The sequence below is a fragment of the Gossypium hirsutum genome, chromosome D13, assembly GCF_007990345.1.
Source record: "Gossypium hirsutum isolate 1008001.06 chromosome D13, Gossypium_hirsutum_v2.1, whole genome shotgun sequence".
NCBI lineage: Eukaryota > Viridiplantae > Streptophyta > Magnoliopsida > Malvales > Malvaceae > Gossypium > Gossypium hirsutum.
In genome coordinates, this window is record NC_053449.1 from 1419886 (window position 1) to 1445279 (window position 25394).

Sequence of the window (25394 nt, forward strand, 5' to 3'; positions counted from 1 at the left end):
GTACAATTTTTCGTAAATTAGTCCAGTTGTAACTGAACATGCATCTAAAAGGCAAAATCAACGAATTCTCATTTTATATATATATCCAAAGATATATATTTTGAATATTCAGATTCAAGCCATTTTACTAAAATTATGTTAAATTTGAAGTTTATGATGATTAATTGATATGGAATGTAGTTGAACTTAACTTTTTTTACGTTATAATATTATTATAATATTTAATTTTATCGTCATTATTATTTTTATATTAATCACAAAAAAATACACCGCCCAAAAAACAACCCTAAAAATGATGAACATGGTCAACGGGAGAGGATTTATGATGTAAGGGGTGAGGTGGAGGAGTTATCTGATAATTAGACACGAAAAAGATGGCTTCAGTGATGGTGTTTGATGTTACACATATTTGCACCTCTAATTCTATCCTATCAAATCATAACCTAACCTATCCTATCACTTCCAATCACATCATCTTTCTTGCTTTCAACTCCCCTTCTCTTCATGTTTCAATATATATATATGCATGATATCTATACTAATAATAAATATTTAACTGCAAGAAATTCCTTTTTCCCCATTGATTAATTTTGTTCTTCCCAACTAGTTTTAGGAACCAAAATTTGAGTATGTCGTGTTTAATGGATGGAAAACATGATAAAAGTGAAATGAGTTTATCTTGAAGAAGTCAAAAGTGAAACGTGTTAGTGTCACATTTTGCATGGAACTTTTTTATTAGATTAAAATATCTATATGCTTAATCTTTTATGTATGAAGATATGACCAACTAATCCAAGTCATGTGTTTATTAGATTGACCCAATCCCAAAGAAGCAACTAGAAAGCATCATATTCCATCTCATCTAAAGGAAAAAAAAATATTCATTTTTTTGACCCTCGATACAATTTTTTGACTTCACCTTTACTCTTAAAGACGGTAATATTATGAGGAATAATCGTAAATTTTGAAAGAATAAGTCTCTATAAATAATTAAAAAAACGAGTATTGAAGATGTTTGGTTAGTTAAATATGATGATTTAGAAAGAAGCATTTGATGAGGGTAGCATAATAGCATGTCCTCTTTTGGACATAGTTAGGATGTCAAGAGGAACCTATGTAGGTTTTTTTTTTCTCCTTTAATCAACGACCAAAGTTTGTTAGCTTTCACGATTCTTCATTTGGCAATTCCTATTCATATATGGGAACTCCACACTTTAGGACAAGTATCCTTTATGCCATTATTTGACAAGACAAAAATTAATTAATTAAAATTAAAATATAACACAAAGTAATTGTAGTATAAATATAAAATATTCTAAATAAGATTAAAAATAGAAAATACATGACAAATTAATATTAGGGATCGCAATGAATAGTGTATAGCAATTAATCAAGGAACGTATGTGAATTTAGATAATAAATATTCAGATTTATTTAAGTTTTGTATGTAAAAAATTGGGATAATTTAATTAATTCTAATAATATTATTCAAATTTAAAATAGATTTATGAATTTAAATTTGACAAAAATCCTAACTATTCAATCAATAGTTAAAGATATACTTTTTACCCATTTTCAGCTACTTCCATCTAACCTTCCCCTATCTATATATCAACCTATCCTAAGCCTAATGAAACTTCTATCAAACTTTCCCTTTTTCACTTTAAAAATTCTTTAAATAGAAAATAATATTCCTCTCAATCTCACACAGCCTTCAACCGCGTTAAACTCCCGTCAAAACTAAATCCCAGGAGAGTCAAGTCACCGTCAAAACCACCGTGTTCACACCCCCACCACCACGCGCTTCCTTTACCCGCTGACCTTCCTCCTTTTATATGTCTTATTTGGTTCCGTGTATATATATATGCCTAACTCCAATACCCTTTGTTCCCATCCTCCAAATATGGACATTTCTTCTTTCTCATTTCTTAGTCCCGAAGATTTTTGTAGTATTAGTACTAACCCCTGGTTCCAAGACCTTGATAACGGGTTCAACAGAAGGCGTAAGAAGGAAGATGATTCCAACGGTGGCTTTGGCAATGGGTGTTTCAATGAAGGAGGACTGAAGAAGAGTGGATATGGTGATATACTAGCTTCGTTGTTGTTATTAGAAGAAGAAGCCAAGCAAGAAGAAGCAGAGTGGATGAGTGAATCCCAACAAGAGAAAGCTTTGTTTGAATCCAATCACAAAAGAAAAGTTCAAGCAATGAATGAGTTTTACGATCAGCTTCAACAACATTACTCTGAAACTGTGAAACCATCTTGGAAATCTGTTTCTGCTTTGGCTGCCACTGTTGCAACGACTTCAGGGAATGACACGACAACGAAGGCGGAGGTGGCAGTGGCGGGGGGTCAACAAAGGAGGTTATGGGTGAAAGATCGATCAAAGGATTGGTGGGATCGTTGTAACCATCAAGATTTCCCGGAGGAAGAGTTCCGAAAGGCGTTTCGGATGAGTAAATCGACGTTCGGGTTAATATGCAGGGAATTAGAGCCGGTGGTGATGAAGAAGAATACTATGCTGAGAGATGCAATACCTGTTCGACAACGAGTAGCTGTTTGTATATGGAGGTTGGCAACAGGGGAGCCGCTTAGGCTTGTTTCAAAACGATTTGGACTTGGGATTTCAACTTGCCATAAGCTGGTATTAGAGGTATGTTCAGCGATAAACAATGTCTTGATGCCCAAGTTTCTTCAATGGCCTGATGAGAAGAAAATGAAAGAAATTAATGAAGAATTTGAGTTGATATCGGGGGTACCAAATATAGGAGGTTCATTGTATACAACTCATGTACCAATTATAGCACCTAAAGTTAATGTAGCAGCTTATTTCAATAGAAAGCATACAGAAAGGAACCAGAAGCCTTCTTATTCAATTACAGTACAAGGAGTGGTCGATCAGAAAGGGATTTTCACAGATGTTTGTATTGGATGGCCTGGTTCAATGCCTGATGATCAAGTGTTTGAGAAGTCTGCTTTGTTCCAAAGGGGTTTGAAGGATGTTTGGATTGTTGGGAATTCTGGGTATCCTTTAATGGATTGGGTTTTGGTCCCTTATACACATCAAAATTTGACTTGGGCTCAACATGGTTTCAATGAAAAAATGGGTGCGGTTCAAAATGTTGCTAAAGAAGCATTTGCTAGATTAAAAGGGAGGTGGTCTTGCTTACAAAGGAGAACTGAGGTGAAGCTTCAAGAGTTGCCAATGGTGCTTGGAGCTTGCTGTGTTTTGCATAATATTTGTGAGATGAACAATGAAGAGATTGACCATGAATTACAGTTTGAGCTATTTGATGATGAGAAGACAGCTGAAAACAACTTGAGGTCTTCTAATGCTGTGCTTGCTAGGGATAATATTGCCCATAATCTGTTACACCACGGTCTTGGTGGAACTAGTCTTCTGTAGTGTTTCAATAACATGTCATAGTCCATTATGTAAAACTCAAAGCAACAAAAGTCTAAAAGCTTATTACACAAAAGAATTTAGGTTATACAATTGATAAACCTCTCTTCAATCTACAGTATGCTTAAATAATTGTTCTATGGTAATCCTGGGAATTCAATAGATTAGTAACATTGAGTACAGATCACCGACTACACGTGCTCGGGGCACTCCATAAGTAAAACCACAAAATGATGTGAGAAAACAAAATGCATACCCAAGGACTTTGTCACATTATCTCTGCAAAAGTATCATAGGTAGGAGAAAGAGATTAGTCGATGCCATGAAATGATGGCAAAACTGCAAAGAGTGGATCTCCGTAACCAACGGCGTCTGTTCAACAAAGTTGAAACAAAGGCAAGAGTTAAATGCAAATCAACTTTAATCTACTCTCCAGTAATTATGCATGTGGCATTGCCATACAAAGGTGTTTTAGACATTTAAACCGAAATAAATATGAAATGCACAGATAAAATTATACCTCCATCTTCGAAGAGGATCTTTAAGACTGTTCCAGCTATATCAGACTGTTTTAACAAATACAAAACACAAGCCAGTGAACACCTACTTAATGTGTGTATATATATATATATATAATACTAACAAGTGGAGATAAATTGAATTCACCTTAACAGGTAGTTCAAAACCAAATTGATTCAAGAATCCTATCACTTGTCCTTCTTTGATCAAATCACCCTGCAAGTATTTATTACTTACGAGGATCAAGAAAAGCCAGGTGAAGATACAAGATCATGAGAGTAAGAAATCTACAACATCAGCATTATCTGTAATCAAAGAATGTTTGAAATGTTTTTGGTCAGAATGCCCAATTGACACTGAAATAATACCTCCTTACAGATAGGAGGTTGCCTTTTTCCCTTGATTGTTCTACCTCTTTGGAATATACCAACCTGCAGTAAAGTGATGCAACTTAAAAACGATGTTCAAAGAGATATAGGATACAACATAACCCTAGCTCTTCAGAAACAGCACATACAACGGGAGAAGGTACTAGAACATAGTTGCTAGATCCAGAAGCCTCCAAGGCAGCTAACTTGGATGACTGCCCAAAGGCAGAGCTTTTAAATGGAGAAGGCTTCTCAGGAGAGGGTTTAGGTGGGGATGGAGGTGGGGTAGCAGCAGCTGCTTCATTCATTGGTTCAGTTGGGATTGATGGGGCTGTTGTAGGTGAAATGTTAGACATGGGAGCTTTTGTGGAAGCAACATTCCGCTTCAGATGCATTTCGAAGTCCCCAATCTGTCACCATGAAACAGATAACTGATTCAACAAATATTGTACTTTGTGGGAAAATGCTATCCATAAAACAAACTGAAAACCTGAAGATGGCTAGCTGCACTGAGACATATCTTTGCCAAACTTTTCAGGTTAATTAATGAGACATGAAACTAAATTTAGCAGAAGCATGCAAGCATCTGACATGACAAGAGAAGAGGAAGTAACCTTCATTTTCAGCTCCGCGACCTCAGTTTCATCACACACCTCCAGAATCAATGCCTGACAGTTTAAGCAATTAAATGTTAACTATCAATCCATGTAGAATCCAAAGGAAGAACTTTTTGTTAGATAAATACGAAAGGAGTAAAAAGTAAGAGTGAACTATTCTCAAAAAGAAGTGTGAGCAATGACAAGCAATAATGAAAAAGACTCAGTTTGGAGATTTAGTAATCACCTCAAATCCATTTGGAAAAGTTGCTTTCCGTGAAGGTTTCTTCTCCAATGAGCCTTTCTTGGTGCTCTCTGGTGGAACTGTGGCAAACATGATTAACACTTTTAGCATGCAAAACAAGACAAATGCTAAAGCTAAAGTAACTATATAATAAATTACTTTAATATCCATCTTGATTTAGGTATTTAAAAGAAAAAAAAAAAGTTTTGCTTTTGACAATCAGTATAAATCATCAATAATGAAAAGCCAAGTTTGAATATAAGAATAAACCCAAATGCAAATGTGATTAGTTTTAGCACTGAGTCGTGATTCAGTGGCAGCTAAACTATAATGAATTAAATTTTTGAGAAAAGAGAATCATGAGATAAAATTTTAATCAGAAGGCAATATAATGTCACCATTTGACTTGGCTGTTGCCGTAGCTTCAGGCGTCTTTGCAGAGGATGCTAAAACTACAGTTCGTCTTGTAGAAGAATTGTTCTTCCCTCCAAACATCAAGCCTGGAACACATGATTTTCTTGAATTTGGCCAGCAACTAGAAGACATATGCAATGTACTGGGCCTTTCATGCGTGCAACAAGCTTGTGAAACAGCACTTACAGAATCTAAAATTTTAATAACAGCACATGAACTTTCAATGGCCAAAAAAAGCCACATATGCAAAATGCAAATTCATAAAATTGCATACATATTGCAACCATACTTTGCTAATGTGAAGAAATCAAAAGCCTATATGATAAATGGATGCCAACAAAGAACCAGATAAGCCAGCAGCGACCATGTTATTTGTACCAAGGACATCACACCACAGATTATACACAGGAGAAGAAACACAATTTTACATAGTATCTCAACTAAAAGACTCTAAAGAACAAGAAATACAACATTCCAAATACTGAAGATGTTCAAAATACACTTGTAGCTATTGCTTGTCAGTTAGACAAATACATAGTTCACTTGGCATCTTAAGAAGAAATTCAGCACCCACTTTTTCTATTTTAGTTCTTCCCACTTTCATTGCTGAGGGAAGACATTGACCAATCAAGAAGCTTAAACTTTTCATAAAAAAAACATTTCTATAATATACTTAAACTTTAAACCTCATCGTTCAACAATAGAAGCAATCAATGAAAGGAGCTAATATTTTTACAAGAGAATAAGATAGTCCCAGCATTATACTTCCACCTAAATAATGAAACCCAAATGAAAATTACAACATTCCGAGAAGAACTTCCAAAACTAGCTTCCACTAAACCTCCCCTCAAAGATTTATTTCCTTTTTAATTATTATCTGAATATCGGTTATTGGAGCAAGAACCTAGCATGATCTCAAAAATAAACTGTTATAAAAACAATATTGTTGATGTGCCTCGTCTATGCCAAGAGCCCCGTGAGTTTACAAGCTCAGGCATCAATGGGAAAGCACAGTACCACCTGAACTAGCTAACTCAATTGCACCTGGCAACTTTGTAAACTCGACGGCTGTTCAGGCATTTGGGCTACCGACAGTGTGGAGAGACAAAACTTCCGCCAAACCCTCAACAAATATAATCAGTAAAAAAAACTCTAATTTTATTTGAAGGAAATTAGGTTGACATAGTTAGCTAGCTTAACATTCTCAGCTGATATTCACAGCATTAAAAGAAGTAAACAGAAAAAAAAATTAGAAAGAAAAAAAAGAAGAAGCAGATCTCCGCAGCTTTTGGAGCTAATTTCAAATTTCTCAGCGTCGAAAGCACTATAATTGACACTACAACTAAAAATATGACCAAAATAAATAAATACAATTACTAGATCCAAAACATATAAAAGAACACAAAAATTATTCAGAAATGGATATGAGAGAGAGTTACAGTGAAAGGAGCGGAGAGCAGCGGAGGACTCCATTGGAAGAGAAGCGAGAGAGAGGGGGACTCGACAATGAAGGGCAGGGGCAAAATGGGGAAAAAGTAAATGAAATAGAAAGAGGATTGGTTATTGAAGCGTTTGGTGGAAGAGTGTTAAATTAGACACACAAAGAGAGAGAGCGCTTCGAAATGTCCGCCGTTTTTCCTCAGTTTCTCCACCTTTTTAAACAACTGCACTCCTCTAACGTGCACCTTTGGGTTGTAAGCACCTGGTTTATTTAATTTTGTTTTTATAAATTATATGATAAATAAGTATTTGCTTCAGTTTTATATGATTAAATAATATGGTTGTGTGTTTAAGGTCTTGTGTTTAAGTTTTATTTTTGGAAATTTTGTTATTTTTGTTCCTAGCCTTATCCTTGATTGCTTGACTTAAATTTTACTTACAATCAACTTATATTAGAACGAGTTTATCGGTTCAAGTGTTGAGGTGTTAGCTTGCCCTATGGTCCTATGTTTGAACTCCTCTGTGAGTGAAAGATGATAATTTTTGCTTCCGAATGTGTGTATCGGTGATGTAATAGAGGTTCGGTGGAATTGAAAGTCTATAGTAGTGGATGAGAGTTAGTAGGTCGGTTTTAGTAGGATTTGTTAGTTAGTGTGATAGTGAGGAGTTGGGATTTTATTTGAGTTTTTTTTTTAACTTTTAATTTTTATTCTTTTCCCCAAACTCTTCTTCTTCCTGACATTTTTTTCTTTGTCTTTCTCTGCAAACATTTTGCTTCTTCTTTCCTTTGAATTTTGTTCGAAAACATTCATTCAAATCGCTGAGTTTTGGTTTCGTGTTCCCTATTCGGATTGGTAGGTAAGTGTTCTTTAAATTCGTGTAATAGTGGATTTGTTTTCGAGTGTGTTAATGTTGTGAACTCTTGTGTAGGTGTTAATTAAGGGGATCGAAATTTGTCTTCTACCGTGTAGTTGTGGTTGGTCCGACGTATTTGTCTCGGTAAGTAGTTGAACTTTGGAAGGATTGTTTTCGATTTATAAGGCTAATAATTTCGAGTATGTCGTTTGGGGTTTTGGTAATCTGGTGATTCAATACGTAGAATTGATCGTTTGTATGATGTTTCTAGGTTCTAAAGGTCTCGTGGTGGTATTTTCGTCGAAAGCGAACCAGGTGTGTAATGAGAAATTAGAAAAACAATGACAGGCGAAAGCCAAAAATTAGGTCTACCGAGCCACACGGCCGTGTGTCTGGCCGTGTGGTAGGCCGTGTGGCACACACCCGTGACCGAGCCACACGGCCGTGTGGTAGGTCGTGTGCAACACACAGCCATGTCACGGGTGTGTGACACACGACCTAGGTCATTTTGGGCGTGTAGGCCACACGGGCAAGGCCATTTTGGGTGTGTGGGCCACAGGAGAATGTAAGCCCAAATTTTATAATTTCTCCTTAGGGTCATACATGTCATCCCGGTCAATTGTGGTCCTTTCGTGGGGTCAGTATGGGCTTAGATAAGCCTTAAAGCATGGAATTGGATAAATTGTTTATATGGTATCTAGCATAAACAATACCTAAATGCATGCAATGTAATGCAAAATGTATGACCTGCTATGTATATGCCTGTCTATTGTCTGTTATTCGAGCATGTTTCATATAATAATTTTGGTATCTAGGATTTGATAATTCTATTTTATCTGGTATGCTGTTGTATCTGACTATGGGGTGGGATATGTGACATGTGGAGGAAGTATTTTGTGAGGCGATATCTCGCCAATATACTGGCAGCACAGCTGCGATTATTCTGAAAAGTGTCGTATGGATGCTAAGTGATGTGTAGGGCTGGGTGGGTGTTTTATACCCCCACGTGGTGTGTTAAGATGGGCAGAGTTGGTGTATAGAGGATAGGGGTAAAACTATGCATATCTGTATATGTATATGATTTTGTTTACAATCTGATTTTTTAAAAGGGATTTATGTTTGCATATGTTTTGCCATGTGATTGAATTTAAAATTATATTTCTGATAAGTTACACACTGAGTTTCAAAACTCACTTTCTGTTTGTTTGATCTGTTTAGGCAATCCTTAGACTTAGGATAGTCCGTGCGACGAAAGCTCAGTGGTGACCACATTTCCGTATAAATTTCATGCCTTTAAAATTAATTTAATCTTTTCTAATTTTTTTTAGAGTTTTGTAATTTTAGAACTCTTTGGACATTTTGGTTTAATTTTTGAATTTGGATTTAATTTGGAATTTTTGGCACGAGGTTCGACAAAACGATTTGCGAAAACAAATATTTTATGCAACCATACGTTTTTTTGCGGAGACAAACTCGGTTTTCAAAATAAATAAATGACTAAAAACTTTAGCTGTAAATTATCTGTTTTATTGAAAGAGTAAGCAACCGACGCTTTCCTCTTATGAGTGTAACAACATGTTTTTTAAAATAAGTGGCCTCTTAAAGAAATAAAGAGGTACGATGTTTTTAAAGAAAAAGATGAATTTTTAACTTTTCTTCGTAACATTTTCAGATTCAACCATAACGTCTAGACCGAGTTTGGGGTGTTACAGGGGTGGTGCCCGCCTCCTACTTACATTGTACCCATTAAGTTTCGATAGATAAAATTGAATCAAATCAATAAAAAATAAAATATATATAATTAAATAATTTTACTTAGAACCAATATATATAAGAGAGAACGCTTCAAAATTTCCGTCGTTTTTCCTCAGTTTCTCTACCTTTTAAAACGAATGCATTCCTCTAACGTGCATCGTTGGGTTGTAACGAACTGGTTTATTTAACTTTTTTTTTATGAATTATGTGATAAATATGTATCTACTTAAGTGATTAAGTGACATGGGTGTGTGTTTAAGATTTTGGGTTTATGTCTCATTTGTAGAAATTTTGCTATTTTTGTTCCTAGCCTTATCCTTTATTGCTTCACTTAAATTTTATTTACGGTTAACTCATATCAAAACAAGCTTATTGGTTCAAGTGTTAAGGTGTTAGCTTGCCTTATGATCCTAGTTCAAACTCCTGTGTGAGTGAAGGATGATAATTTTTGCTTCTGAGTGTGTGAATCGGTGGTGTAGTAGAGGTTCGGTGGAATTGAAAGTCTGTAATAGTGGGTCAGTTTTAGTGGGATTTGTTGGTTAGTGTGATAGTGGGGAGTTGGGATTTTATTTGAGTTATTTTTTTTATTTTTTATTTTTATTCTTTTTCCCAAAGTCTTCTTCTTCATAACTTTTTTTTCTCTTTCTTTCTCTACAAACCTTTTGCTTCTTCTTTCTTTTCAATTTTGTTCACAAAACATTTGTTCAAATCTTTGCGTTTTGGTTTCGTGTTCCCTATTCGGATTGGTAGGTAAGTGTTCTTTAAATTCATGTAATAGTGGATTTATTTTTGGGTGTGTTAATGTTGTGAACTCTTGTGGTAGGTGTTAATCAAGGGGATCAAAATTTGTCTTCTACTGTGTAGTTGTGGTTGGTCTTACGTATCTGTCTCGGTAAGTAGTTGAACTCTGGAAGGATTATTTTCAGTTTATAAGGCTAATACTTTCGAGTATTCTGTTTGGGGTTTTAGTAATCCGATGATTCAATACGTAGAATTGATCGTTTGTATGATGTTTCTAGGTTCTAGAGGTCTCGTGGTGGTATTCGTGTCGAAAATGAACCAGGTGTGTAATGAGAAACTCGAAAAATAATGATCGGTAAAATTTAAAAATTGGGTCTGTTGAGTCACACGACCATGTGTCAGACTGTGTGGAAGGTCGTGTGCGACACACAGTTATGTGAAAGGCTGTGTGTGACACATGGCCGTGTGACGGGCGTGTGTAACACGGCCTAGGCCATTTTGGGCGTGTCGGCCACACGGGCAAGACCTTTCCGGGCGTGTGGGGCACATGAGGATATAAGCTCAAATTTCATAATTTCTCCATAGGGTCGTACATGTCATCTTGATCGGCTGTGGTCCTTTCGTGGGGTTAGTATGGGCTTAGATAAGCCTTAAAGCATGAAATTAGATAAACTGTTTGTATGGTATCTAGCATAAGCAATACCTAAATGCATGTAATGTAATGCAAATTGTATGTTTATTATCTATTATTCGAGCATGTTTGATATAATAATTCTGGTATCTGGGATCTAATAATTTTATTTTATTTGGTATGTTGTATCTGACTATGGGGCGGGATATGTGGAGGAAGTATTCTTTGAGGCGATATCATGCCAATATACTGGTAGTACGGCTACGATTATTCTGAAAAGTGCCGTATTGACACTATGTGGTGTGTAGGGTTGGGTGGGTGCTTTATACCTCATGTGGTGTGTTAGGATGGTCGAAGTTGGTGTATGGAGGATGATGGTCAGACTATGCACATCTGTATCTGTATGATTATGTTTAAAATTTGATTTTGTAAAAGGGATTTATGTTTTCGTTGGATTTGTCATGTGATTGAATCTATAATTATGTTTATAATGAGTTACACACTGAGTTTCAAAGCTCACTCTCTGTTTGTTTGATCTGTTTAGGTAACCCTCAGACTTAAGAGGGTCGGTGCGACGGAAGTTTAGTCTTGACCACATTTCCGTATAAATTTCATGCTTTTAAAATTAGTTTAAATTTTTCTGGTTTTTTTAAGAGTTATGTAATTTTGAGACTCTCTATACATTTGGGGTTTAATTTTTAGATTTGAATTTGATTTGGGGTTTCTGGCACAACGTCCGACTAAACGATTAACAAAAACAAATGTTTTATGCAACCAAACATTTTTTGCGAAGACAAACTCGGTTTTCAAAATATATAAACGACTAAAAACTTTAGCAGCAAATTATCTATTTTATTGAAAGAGTAAACAACCGACGGTTTCCTCTTATGAGTGTAACAACATGTTTTTTAAAATAAGTAGTCTCTTAAAGAAATAAAGAGGTACGATATTTTTACAGGAAAAGACGAATATTTAACTTTTCTTCATAACATTTTAAGATTCAACCATAATGTCTAACCCGAATTTGGGGTATTACAGGGGTGGTGTCCGCCACCTGCTTACATGGCACCCCTTAAGTTTTGTATGTAACAAATTCGGATAATTTAATTAATTCTAATAATCTTATTCAAATTTAAAAGAGATTTATGAATTTCAATTTGACAAAAATCCTAACTATTCAATCAATTTAACCAATAGTTAAATAAATACTTTTTACCCATTTTCAGCTACTTCCCTCTAACCTTCCCCTATCTATAAATCAACCTATCCTAAGCCTAATGACACATCTATCAAACTTTCCCTTTTTCACTTTAAAAATTCTTTAAATAGAAAATAATATTCTTCTCAATCTCACACAGCCTTCAACCGCGTTAAACTCCCATCAAAACTAAATCCCAGGAAAGTCAAGTCACCGTGAAAACCACCGTGTTCACCCCCCACCCCCCACGCGCTTCCTTTACCCGCTGACCTTCCTCCTTTTATATGTCTTATTTGGTTCCATGCATATATATATGCCTAACTCCAATACCCTTTGTTCCCATCCTCCAAATATGGACATTTCTTCTTTCTCATTTCTTAGTCCCGAAGATTTTTGTAGTATTAGTACTAACCTCTGGTTCCAAGACCTTGATAACGGGTTCAACAAAAGGCGTAAGAAGGAAGATGATTCCAAGGGTGGCTTTGGCAATGGGTGTTTCAATGAAGAAGGACCGAAGAAGAGTGGATATGGTGATATACTAGCTTCGTTGTTGTTATTAGAAGAAGAAGCCAAGCAAGAAGAAGCAGAGTGGATGAGTGAATCCCAACAAGAGAAAGCTTTGTTTGAATCCAATCACAAAAGAAAAGTTCAAGCAATGAATGAGTTTTACGATCAGCTTCAACAACATTACTCTGAAACTGTGAAACCATCTTGGAAATCTGTTTCTGCTTTGGCTGCCACTGTTGCAACGACTTCAGGGAATGACACGACAACGAAGGCGGAGGTGGCAGTGGCGGGGGGTCAACAAAGGAGGTTATGGGTGAAAGATCGATCAAAGGATTGGTGGGATCGTTGTAACCATCAAGATTTCCCGGAGGAAGAGTTCCGAAAGGCGTTTCGGATGAGTAAATCGACGTTCGGGTTAATATGCAGGGAATTAGAGCCGGTGGTGATGAAGAAGAATACTATGCTGAGAGATGCAATACCTGTTCGACAAAGAGTAGCTGTTTGTATATGGAGGTTGGCAACAGGGGAGCCGCTTAGGCTTGTTTCAAAACGATTTGGACTTGGGATTTCAACTTGTCATAAGCTGGTATTAGAGGTATGTTCAGCGATAAACAATGTCTTGATGCCCAAGTTTCTTCAATGGCCTGATGAGAAGAAAATGAAAGAAATTAATGAAGAATTTGAGTTGATATCGGGGGTACCAAATATAGGAGGTTCATTGTGTACAACTCATGTACCAATTATAGCACCTAAAGTTAATGTAGCAGCTTATTTCAATAGAAAGCATACAGAAAGGAACCAGAAGCCTTCTTATTCAATTACAGTACAAGGAGTGGTCGATCAGAAAGGGATTTTCACAGATGTTTGTATTGGATGGCCTGGTTCAATGCCTGATGATCAAGTGTTAGAGAAGTCTGCTTTGTTCCAAAGGGGTTTGAAGGATGTTTGGATTGTTGGGAATTCTGGGTATCCTTTAATGGATTGGGTTTTGGTCCCTTATACACATCAAAATTTGACTTGGGCTCAACATGGTTTCAATGAAAAAATGGGTGCGGTTCAAAATGTTGCTAAAGAAGCATTTGCTAGATTAAAAGGGAGGTGGTCTTGCTTACAAAGGAGAACTGAGGTGAAGCTTCAAGAGTTGCCAATGGTGCTTGGAGCTTGCTGTGTTTTGCATAATATTTGTGAGATGAACAATGAAGAGATGGACCATGAATTACAGTTTGAGCTTTTGATGATGAGAAGACAGCTGAAAACAACTTGAGGTCTTCTAATGCTGTGCTTGCTAGGGATAATATTGCCCATAATCTGTTACACCACGGTCTTGGTGGAACTAGTCTTCTGTAGTATTTCAATAACATGTCATAGTCCATTATGTAAAACTCAAAGCAACAAAAGTCTAAAAGCTTATTACACAAAAGAATTTAGGTTATACAATTGATAAACCTCTCTTCAATCTACAGTATGCTTAAATAATTGTTCTATGGTAATCCTGGGAATTCGATAGATTAGTAACATTGAGTACAGATCACCGACTACACGTGCTCGGGGCACTCCATAAGTAAAACCACAAAATGATGTGAGAAAACAAAATGCATACCCAAGGACTTTGTCACATTATCTCTGCAAAAGTATCATAGGTAGGAGAAAGAGATTAGTCGATGCCATGAAATGATGGCAAAACTGCAAAGAGTGGATCTCCGTAACCAACGGCGTCTGTTCAACAAAGTTGAAACAAAGGCAAGAGTTAAATGCAAATCAACTTTAATCTACTCTCTAGTAATTATGCATGTGGCATTGCCGTACAAAGGTGTTTTAGACATTTAAACCGAAATAAATATGAAATGCACAGATAAAATTATACCTCCATCTTCGAAGAGGATCTTTAAGACTGTTCCAGCTATATCAGACTGTTTTAACAAATACAAAACACAAGCCAGTGAACACCTACTTAATGTGTGTGTGTATATATATATATATATAATACTAACAAGTGGAGATAAATTGAATTCACCTTAACAGGTAGTTCAAAACCAAATTGATTCAAGAATCCTATCACTTGTCCTTCTTTGATCAAATCACCCTGCAAGTATTTATTACTTACGAGGATCAAGAAAAGCCAGGTGAAGATACAAGATCATGATAGTAAGAAATCTACAACATCAGCATTATCTATAATCAAAGAATGTTTGAAATGTTTTAGGTCAGAATGCCCAATTGACACTGAAATAATACCTCCTTACAGATAGGAGGTTGCCTTTTTCCCTTGATTGTTCTACCTCTTTGGAATATACCAACCTGCAGTAAAGTGATGCAACTTAAAAACGATGTTCAAAGAGATATAGGATACAACATAACCCTAGCTCTTCAGAAACAGCACATACAACGGGAGAAGGTACTAGAACATAGTTGCTAGATCCAGAAGCCTCCAAGGCAGCTAACTTGGATGACTGCCCAAAGGCAGAGCTTTTAAATGGAGAAGGCTTCTCAGGAGAGGGTTTAGGTGGGGATGGAGGTTGGGTAGCAGCAGCTGCTTCATTCATTGGATCAGTTGGGATTGATGGGGCTGTTGTAGGTGAAATGTTAGACATGGGAGCTTTTGTGGAAGCAACATTCCGCTTCAGATGCATTTCGAAGTCCCCAATCTGTCACCATGAAACAGATAACTGATTCAACAAATATTGTACTTTGTGGGAAAATGCTATCCATAAAACAAACTGAAAACCTGAAGATGGCTAGCTGCACTGAGACATATCTTTGCCAAACTTTTCAGGTTAATTAATGAGACATGAAACTAAATTTAGCAGAAGCATGCAAGCATCTGACATGACAAGAGAAGAGGAAGTAACCTTCATTTTCAGCTCCGCGACCTCAGTTTCATCACACACCTCCAGAATCAATGCCTGACAGTTTAAGCAATTAAATGTTAACTATCAATCCATCTAGATTCCGAAGGAAGAACTTTTTTTTAGATCAATACGAAAGGAGTAAAAAGTAAGAGTGAACTATTCTCAAAAAGAAGTGTGAGCAACGACAAGCAATAATGAAAAAGACTCAGTTTGGAGATTTAGTAATCACCTCAAATCCATTTGGAAAAGTTGCTTTCCGTGAAGGTTTCTTCTCCAATGAGCCTTTCTTGGTGCTCTCTGGTGGAACTGTGGCAAACATGATTAACACTTTTAGCATGCAAAACAAGACAAATGCTAAAGCTAAAGTAACTATATAATAGATTGCTTTAATATCCATCTTGATTTAGGTATTTAAAAGAAAAAAAACATAGTTTTGCTTTTGACAATCAGTATAAATCATCAATAATGAAAAGCCAAGTTTGAATATAAGAATAAACCCAAATGCAAATGTGATTAGTTTTAGCACTGAGTCGTGATTCAGTGGCAGCTAAACTATAATGAATTAAATTTTTGAGAAAAGAGAATCATGAGATAAAATTTTAATCAGAAGGCAATATAATGTCACCATTTGACTTGGCTGTTGCCGTAGCTTCAGGCGTCTTTGCAGAGGATGCTAAAACTACAGTTCGTCTTGTAGAAGAATTGTTCTTCCCTCCAAACATCAAGCCTGGAACACATGATTTTCTTGAATTTGGCCAGCAACTAGAAGACATATGAAATGTACCGGGCCTTTCATGCGTGCAACAAGCTTTTGAAACAGCACTTACAGAATCTAAAATTTTAATAACAGCACATGAACTTTCAATGGCCAAAAAAAGCCATATATGCAAAATGCAAATTCATAAAATTGCATACATATTGCAACCATACTTTGCTAATGTGAAGAAATCAAAAGCCTATATGATAAATGGATGCCAACAAAGAACCAGATAAGCCAGCAGCGACCATGTTATTTGTACCAAGGACATCACACCACAGATTATACACAGGAGAAGAAACACAATTTTACATAGTATCTCAACTAAAAGACTCGAAAGAACAAGAAATACAACATTCCAAATACTGAAGATGTTCAAAATACACTTGGCGCTATTGCTTGTCAGTTAGACAAATACATAGTTCACTTGGCATGTTAAGAAAGAAATTTAGCACCCACTTTTTCTATTTTAGTTCTTCCCACTTTCATTGCTGAGGGAAGACATTGACCAATCAAGATGCTCAAACTTTTCATAAAAAAACATTTCTATAATATACTTAAACTTTAAACCTCATCGTTCAACAATAGAAGCAATCAATGAAAGGAGCTAATATTTTTACAAGAGAATAAGATAGTCCCACTCCCAGCATTATACTTCCACCTAAATAATGAAACCCATATGGAAATTACAACATTCCGAGAAGAACTTCCAAAACTAGCTTCCACTAAACCTCCCCTCAAAGATTTATTTCCTTTTTAATTATTATTTGAATATCGGTTATTGGAGCAAGAACCTAGCATGATCTCAATAATAAACTGTCATAAAAATAATATTGTTGATGTGCCTCGTCTATGCCAAGAGCCCTGCGAGTTTACAAGCTCAGGCATCAATGGGAAAGCATAGTACCACCTGAACTAGCTAACTCAATTGCACCTGGCCACATTGTAAACTGGACGACTGTTCAGGCAATTGGGCTACCGACAGTGTGGAGAGACAAAACTTCCGCCAAACCCTCAACAAATATAATCAGTAAAAAAAATTCTAATTTTATTTGAAGGAAATTAGGTTGACATGGTTAGCTAGCTTAACATTATCTGTTGATGTTCACAGCATTAAAAGAAGTAAATAGAAAAAAAATTAGAAAAGAAAAAAAAAGAAGTAGATCTCCGTAGTTTTTGGAGCTAATTTCAAATTTCTCAGTGTCGAAAGCACTATAATTGACGCTACAACTAAAAATATGACGAAAATAAATAAATACAATTACTAGATCCAAAACATATAAAAGAACACAAAAATTATTCAGAAATGGATATGAGAGAGAGTTACAGTGAAAGGAGCGGAGAGCAGCGGAGGACTCCATTGGAAGAGAAGAGAAAGAGGGGGGAAATCGACAATGAAGGGAAGGGGCAAAATGGGGAAAAAGGAAATGAAATAGAGAGAGGGTTGGTTATAGAAGCGTTTGGTGGAAGAGTTTTAAATTAGACACACAAAGAGAGAGAGCGCTTCGAAATGTCCGCCGTTTTTCCTCAGTTTCTCCACCTTTTAAAACGACTGCACTCCTCTAACGTGCACCGTTGTGTTGTAACGAACTGGTCTATTTAACTTTCTTTTTATGAATTATGTGATAAATAAGTATTTGCTTAAGTAATTAAGTGACATGGGTGTGTGTTTCAGGTTTTGAGTTTAAGTCTTATTTTTAGAAATTTTGTTATTTTTGTTCTTATCCTTATCCTTGATTGCTTCACTTAAATTGTATTTACGGTTAACTTATATCAGAATGAGTTTGTTGGTTTAATTGTTAAGGTGTTAACTTGTCTTATTGTCCTAGTTCGAACTCCTGTGTGAGTGAAGGATGATAATTTTTACTTTTAGAGTTTGTGTATCGATGGTGTAGTAGAGATTCGGTGGAATTGAAAGTCTGTAGTTGTGGATGGGAGTTAGTGGGTCTGTTTTAGTAGGATTTGTTAGTTAGTATGATAGTGAGGAGTTGGATTTTATTTGAGTTTTTTTTTAATTTTTAATTTTTATTCTTTTTCCCAAACTCTTCTTCTTCCTGACGTTTTTTAAATTCGTGTAATAGTGGATTTGTTTTCGGGTGTGTTAATGTTGTGAACTCTTGTGGTAGGTGTTAATTAAGGGGATTAAAATTTGTCTTCTACCGTGTAGTTGTGGTTGGTCTGACGTATCCGTCACGGTCAGTAGTTGAACTCTGGAAGGATTGTTTTCGGTTTATACGGCTAATACTTTTGAGTATGCCGTTTGGGGTTTTGTTAATTCGGTGATTCAATATGTAGAATCGGTCGTTTGTATGATGTTTCTAGGTTCCAAAGGTCTCGTGGTGGTATTCGCGTCGAAAACGAACTAGGTGTGTAACGAGAAACCCGAAAAACGGTGATCGAAAAAACCCAAAAATTGGGTTTGTTGAGTCACACGGTCGTCTATCTAACCGCGTGGAAGGCCGTTGGCGATACACAGCTATGTGGAAGGCTGTGTTCAACATACGGCCGTGTGACAGGTGTGTGTAACACGACATAAGCCATTTGGACGTGTGGGTCAAACGGGCAAGGCCATTCCGGGCGTGTGGGCCACTCGAGCATGTAAGCCCAAATTTCATAATCTCTCCATTAGGTTGTACATATCATCCTGATCGACTGTGGTCATTTTGTGAGGTCGGTATGGACTTAGATAAGCCTTAAAACATGAAATTGGATAAACTGTTTGTATGGTATATAGCATAAGCAATACCTAAATGCATGTAATGTAATGCAAATTGTATGACCTACTATGTATATGCATGTTTATTATCTGTTATTCGAGCATGTTTGATATAATAATTCTAGTATCTGGGATCTTATGATTTTATTTTTTCTGGTATGTTGTTGTATCTGACTATGGGGCGAGATATGTGATATGTGGAGGAAGTATTCTTTGAGGCGATAGCTCGCAAATATACTTGCAGCACAGCTGTGATTATTCTGAAAAGTGTCGTATGGACACTATGTGGTGTGTAAGGTTGGGTGGGTGTTTTATACCCTACGTAGTGTGTTAAGATGGTTAGAGTGGGTGTGTAGAGGATGATGGTAAGGCTATGCATATCTGTATATGTTTGATTCTATTTAAAATCTGATTTTGTAAAAGGGATTTATGTTTGCGTCTGTTCTATCATGTGATTGAATCTAAAATTATGTTTCTAATGAGTTACACACTGAGTTTCAAAACTCACTCTCTGTTTGTTTGATCTGTTTAGGTAGCCCTCAGACTTAGGAGGGTCGGTGTGACGAAAGCTCAGTGGTGACCACATTTCTGTATAAATTTCATGCTTTTAATATTAGTTTAAATTTTTCTGGGTTTTTTTTAAGAGTTTTGTAATTTTGAGACTCTTTATACATTTGGGGTTTAATTTTTAGATTTGAATTTGATTTGGGGTTTCTGGCACAACGTCCGACTAAACGATTTACAAAAACAAATGTTTTATGCAACCAAACATTTTTTGCGAAGACAAACTCGGTTTTCAAAATATATAAACGACTAAAAACTTTAGCAGCAAATTATCTATTTTATTGAAAGAGTAAACAACCGACGGTTTCCTCTTATGAGTGTAACAACATGTTTTTTAAAATAAGTAGTCTCTTAAAGAAATAAAGAGGTACGGTGGTTTTAAAGAAAATGACGAATTTTTAACTTTTCTTCGTAACATGTTCAGATTCGGCCATAACGTCTAGGCTGAGTTTGAGGTGTTACAGGGGTAATGCCCGCCTCCTACTTACATGGCACCCCTTAAAGTTTCGACAGATAAAATTGAATCAAATCAATAAAAAAATAATATATATAATTAAATAAATTTACTGGGAACCAATATTTAAAAAAGTAAATTAACCCGTCATTGAGTCTTAGCTCGATTGATATGGGTTCGAGTGCGCTGAAGTGCATTATCTTTCTATTTATGGGTTGGGAAGGGTTATATATAGTTTTAGGCATTGTGTCAAGAAAGAGTAGAAATGATTAAAATCTATTTGTATCTTTGATAGTTTGTTTCCATGCATAAAGCACCAAAGCTAAAGGTTTGCTTTAGGGGTGAAATGTCTCGAGACAAAGCTTTCTAAGTCTTGAGATATGTTCATGATCTCTCGAGACATCATTCATATTGTCTTAAGACACCCTACTCTAACATTCATATTTTTACCTAGATGTGCTCGAGAAATCCCTTCTATGCATGTCTCAAGACATAAACCTACATATTATTTTAAATATGCAAAATCAATGTTCCCAACAGCTAGAAACTCTCAGAAATCAACAAAAGGATATAAGTATGGATCAAGGACACTCAAATGAAGACAAAAAGATATGTGTAGAACAAAAATCCAATCATTTCACCTTGTTATTCTTATTTTCTCTTGTAAACACTTGTGGGTTCAATTCTTATTCATTAAGTGTTGTTCTGTAATTGTGAGAGCTTTATCATTGTATAACTATATTCTAGAGGTACTTATTCATTCTTAATTGTTTTTCTCAAATTTGTGAGAGGTTATTCAAGGTTTTGGGTAAAAAAACTTTAAGAGGAAGTGACTCTATATTGCCTAATTGAAAAGATAGTCTTGTAAAGGTTAAACATTGCCTTTAAAAAAATTCAAATTAGTGGAAAAATCCTATAAATGAAGCAACAATTAGAGGATTATGGAATTGCCATGGATCACATCCCCATAAAATGTGACAATACAAGTGTTATATGTTTGACCAAAAATTTAATCCAACACCCTTTTAAACCAAGCACATAGAAATTAGACACCATTTTATTAGAAATCATGTGCAAAAGAGTGACATAGTTCCAAAACTTATAAATACTTTGCATAACACGGCCAGAACTTTTATTCAGTTTAATTAGGTTGTACATCTAGGCAGTTGTCGTGCCTACGACGTGTAACGTTCTATGCAAAAATAAAAAGAAAGAATTTAAATTTAATAAAAGTAAAAATAAGAGAAATTTGTATACAAGTTTTAAAATAAAACTAGATAATTTTACAATCAATTTAGATAGTGATCAATTTATACTATAAAGCAAAAACATTTGGGTGAAAGTACCTTCAAGTTTTTCGGATTCGAGCAAATTAATCTCTCTATTTAGTCTCTATACTATTAAACAAATCAAATAAGACCAAATTGTTATAGATCTAATATTTATTGTTTAAAAAAATTAATTTTTTTTCCATTTGAACAAAAGATTTAATTTGCATAACCGTAAAAAGCTTTTAAAATATTCACTTCGTTAAACCGTAAATGATATTTTCTTTTAAATAGTAAATGTTAGCTCGAAATTTGGTAACTTGCAAAAATATATTCATCTATAAATTTGGTATAATCAACTAAGAAGTAATACTTCATTATGATAGTTCAGCTTAGAAACAAGAATTTAATTCAATCACTTAGTGATACCACCCAAAGCACCAAAAACTTGTAATGAGAAAGAAAAAAAAGTTAAAATCTTATATGCATGGGCATGACAAAAATCAATTACAAAAAAGATTTGATGTATAAAATTTCATGATAAAATAAAAATATATTTTCAAGGATAGAACAACTTGGAAAAGAGAAGTTCATTCCAAGTGTCTTGAAGGCCTGGCAAACACCAATGGACGCAATCAGCATAGCTAACTGGGTTGGCTAGCTGCTCGGCCGTTAATGGACTCCACTGCTTCTTATAAATCGACGTGTGTGCGTCTTTACGATAACTTGAGAGTTGAGTGATGTTGAGAAATGTGATGGGAAACTTAGATTTACTGAACTCTTCTGCAATCACATTCATTATGGTTTTCCTACTATTCGAATCCCAATAGTTTGAATCTTCAATTATAGTTGTTTGATTATAACAATTCTTTCCCGGTTCACCTCCCCATTCAATGCCCCTGAAAAAATGTGTAGAAAACAAATTGCTTAAATAACTCTAAGCTCATCATCTTGTAAGTTAGGAAGGTTGGACCAAAAATATGATTCTTTTGAAATTTGTACTCACTTTCCATGAGTAGGAGACATGCTAGTGAAAAACACTCTTGTCTTCTTGCGATCCATGTTTTTCCTCACCCATCTCAGCATGCTTCTCATTGCCATACGATAGGCATCCTCAGCCGACACTTCAATTATTTCTTTCTCCTCATCCTCAAAAGACCCTTTCCTGTTGAAAACATGGATAAAGTATACTCCTTAGCCCCAATAAAATGAAAAATTATTGCTTTAGTCTCTTAAAATTAACAAAATCTTAAGTTAATATATGATAAAATTATAGTTTATTCCTTACCAAAGTGCTAGAAATTTGATTTAGTCCTTCTAAAAATCATAAAAATATAAGCTAATACGATAGCGAAATTATATTTTAACTCTCATAAAAATATATAACTTAATCTTTACTCCTCCCACAAAAGTTTCTAACTTTGTCATGCGCAAAATGTGTGTGAATTATATAAAAAAACAAAAAGAATGCTGAAAATTCAATGCAGAAAAGAGGCAATACAAGATTTTTATGTCCAAGCCAGTCATCCACCATAAATAGGTGTTGAAAACCAAAATATCAACACCCTTCCAATGCTTGCCATGCTTATTTATCGAGCCTCTCCTCATGATCCGATCCGGTACCCGGTGGACTACGGCATTATCCGAGTTTGATTCGAGAAGGAACGGAGCCCAATAGAATTCAATGCTGGCATTGTAATCCTACACCAGAGTAATAATTACAAAATTGAAAACTCAATGGAAATTTAGACAAATTTGAGTGATGTTGAATAACATACCTTGGCTCGGAACACTGTGAGGGCATCATTATCGTATGATTTCATGGACTTAGCATGCTCAGGGATGAGCGTGTGAAGAAGGCAAATCATTGAAACATATTGACCTCGGTTCAATGAGTCTCCAACAAACATCATTCTCTTTCCTCTTAGGGTCTCCAACATCAATGTCGCATTGAAACTGTTTAATTATTACATAAGAGAAAAATATTTAAATCTACTAACATAAATAATTTATTAAGTTGATGGTAAATTACTCCAAATGAAAGTGGATTGAGTCATAGCTCGATTGGTATGTGTATTATTGTCAATGCAAGATGACGTGGGTTCAGTGCACTAAACTACATTGTCTTTCTATTTATATGTTGAGAGGTGTTATGAGTAGCTTTAGACATCATCTCAAAAATTTTTTGATTGAAATAAGTTTCAAGTTCGATTCCTTAACAACTCTTAATCTTTTTTTCCGTAGAAAAAGTTATAATTTTATTTTAATTTATTCTATTCTAAATTCTCCTATATATAATTCTTGACCTCACAGCACAAGATAATTAAAAAAAATTCTATTTCAAGATAAAAATAAAATTGGCACCAACAAATGTTGGCTGTATTGTGAAGCTCAAGAAAGGGATATATTCAAATCTTGGAAATACCATTTTTTAGACGATCAACTACGAACCCCAAATATAGACCGTAAAATAGATATGGAAGATTTAAATAATAAAAAAAGACAATAACTATTGATTGCTTAGCTCAGTTGGCACCGTTGTTAAGCTATAATAACTGTCGGTTAAGCTTTAACTCAGTTGATACCATTGCTATTTCATAATTAGGAAGACGTGAATTTGAATACATTTATGTGTGTTTTTACTCTAATGGTTGGGGAGGGAATAAGGTAAAAAAAATTTCACATTTTCACCAATGATGTTTGAAGCAGATCAGATCGAACGATTGAATTAGGAATCAATAAGGATTAATTGAACCAATTAAAATTTTTTAATAACTGTTTAATCGGATCGATTAATTGATAGTTTAACTGATTCGACTATAGGTCTAATTCTAAAACTCAGAAAAAAGAAGAGAAAATTGAAGTTTGTGTTTCATTTTTACCTAGGAAGATCACAGCCATGGGGTTGCCATCTCCATTTCTGATACTCAGTATCAGGTCTCCCATGTTCTTGACACGTCAACTGTGGTTGTATGTACGGACATTCCGATTCTTCATACAGCGGACGAGTCAACTCGTCCCTTACCCACCTCCCTTTGAATACATCACATTTCTCTTCACTCTTCCCTATGGCGAATGCCAACTTCTCCCTTTTCTTCACTAACCCCAAATCCACCCCCAAAACTCAGTCAAACCCCCAAAGCAATATAAGATAAAAGAGTGCTTGAGTTTAGTAGACTAAGTTAACTCACCTGGTCTAGAGATAGCTCGGCCGGGAATCGGTTCTAGCTGTCCAAAAATGCATATAAAGTCTTCTCCATATAAAATAGTAATGAAAACAACGAAAGTTAACAATGTGAAGAGATAAGGTGACAAACGAGGTTTTCTAAGAACACCCATGGAAGAAGAAGAAGAAGAAGATAGTGGAGACTTCATTTTCTTTTAAATAAATAATACTTTTCTTTTCTTTTCTTTCCTTTTTATTTGAATGGGATTTTTAATTATTTTGAAGATCGGAATCATGAACTAAATATAGGAAACTATACAAAGGGTAGCAATCGAAGTTTGGAAAAAAAATTTAATTTAATGAGATATGAAATTATAAAATAAAAAACTTATGAATATAATAAGAGAAAGGATTGTATAAAATGGGGTATCGCGTCATTGATACATAATTTAATGATATTTTAGTAATTTTTTTTCATGTAATTGATATGTAATTTTGGTTATTTTTTTAATTTGAACCCTAAATCTCGAATCTTTAATTCTAAATCTTGAAACCTTGAACCAAAAGGCTTTTTGTATAAGGTTTAAGTTCGAGATTTGGAGTTTAAGATTAAGGGTTTTGGGCTTTGAGTTTGGGTTCGATGTTCAAAGTTCAGAAGTTAAAAAAATTACTAAAATTATGTATTAATGACATGAAAAAAATTGCTAAAATGTCATTAAATAATTGTAAAGGGATATAGAATGACGTGACGTTCTTATTTCATACAATCTTTTCTCATATATTAAAACTATACATAAATTTTGTGTAATGTGTAATGTCATACATGATCTTTGATTTTGTACGATTTTATACATGAAGTTTTATTTTGATTAAATTTTTACAAATCGCTACCAATGTTATCAACTTAACAGCATATTACATCGATATATTATATACACAAACAATTATA

At 35.1% G+C, this 25394-nt stretch overlaps 4 protein-coding genes and 1 pseudogene across 7 annotated transcripts; 2 read left to right on the plus strand and 3 right to left on the minus strand.

The window, feature by feature from the left end:
* The first annotated feature begins 1471 nt into the window (after positions 1-1471).
* Positions 1472-3519, plus strand: LOC107920145 (protein ALP1-like). The gene has a single exon (XM_016849681.2). The coding sequence runs from the start codon at positions 1865-1867 to the stop codon at positions 3404-3406; it is 1542 nt and encodes a 513-aa protein (XP_016705170.2). The 5' UTR covers positions 1472-1864; the 3' UTR covers positions 3407-3519.
* Positions 3437-7225, minus strand: LOC107920146 (biotin carboxyl carrier protein of acetyl-CoA carboxylase 1, chloroplastic). Of its 2 annotated transcripts, none has more exons than XM_016849683.2 (9): positions 6984-7225; positions 5529-5630; positions 5134-5210; positions 4905-4958; positions 4440-4700; positions 4291-4353; positions 4070-4138; positions 3924-3969; positions 3437-3775 (listed from the first exon to the last, which is right to left on the minus strand). In XM_016849683.2, exons 1-9 carry the CDS (start codon positions 7015-7017, stop codon positions 3714-3716), a joined length of 768 nt encoding a protein of 255 aa, XP_016705172.2. In that variant the 5' UTR covers positions 7018-7225; the 3' UTR covers positions 3437-3713. The 2 variants fall into 2 exon arrangements, with proteins under 2 accessions (XP_016705172.2, XP_016705171.2); XM_016849682.2 differs by having other exon boundaries at positions 5529-5735; positions 6984-7220.
* A 5165-nt stretch (positions 7226-12390) lies between these two features.
* LOC107920210 (protein ALP1-like) lies at positions 12391-14131 on the plus strand (annotated as a pseudogene).
* On the minus strand, positions 14049-17883 carry LOC107920211 (uncharacterized). 3 transcript variants are annotated; one of them, XM_016849782.2, is made up of 9 exons: positions 17605-17883; positions 16146-16352; positions 15750-15826; positions 15521-15574; positions 15056-15316; positions 14907-14969; positions 14686-14754; positions 14536-14581; positions 14049-14387 (listed from the first exon to the last, which is right to left on the minus strand). In XM_016849782.2, exons 1-9 carry the CDS (start codon positions 17636-17638, stop codon positions 14326-14328), a joined length of 873 nt encoding a protein of 290 aa, XP_016705271.1. In that variant the 5' UTR covers positions 17639-17883; the 3' UTR covers positions 14049-14325. The 3 variants fall into 3 exon arrangements, with proteins under 3 accessions (XP_016705271.1, XP_016705272.1, XP_040965816.1); XM_016849783.2 differs by having other exon boundaries at positions 16146-16247; positions 17605-17856; XM_041109882.1 differs by having other exon boundaries at positions 16146-16282; positions 17605-17755.
* A 3850-nt stretch (positions 17884-21733) lies between these two features.
* LOC107918534 (protein trichome birefringence-like 33) lies at positions 21734-24719 on the minus strand. Its single transcript, XM_016848109.2, has 6 exons — positions 24471-24719; positions 24162-24378; positions 23058-23235; positions 22781-22980; positions 22286-22444; positions 21734-22178 (listed from the first exon to the last, which is right to left on the minus strand). Exons 1-6 carry the CDS (start codon positions 24652-24654, stop codon positions 21839-21841), a joined length of 1278 nt encoding a protein of 425 aa, XP_016703598.1. The 5' UTR covers positions 24655-24719; the 3' UTR covers positions 21734-21838.
* Between the last annotated feature and the right edge of the window lie 675 nt (positions 24720-25394).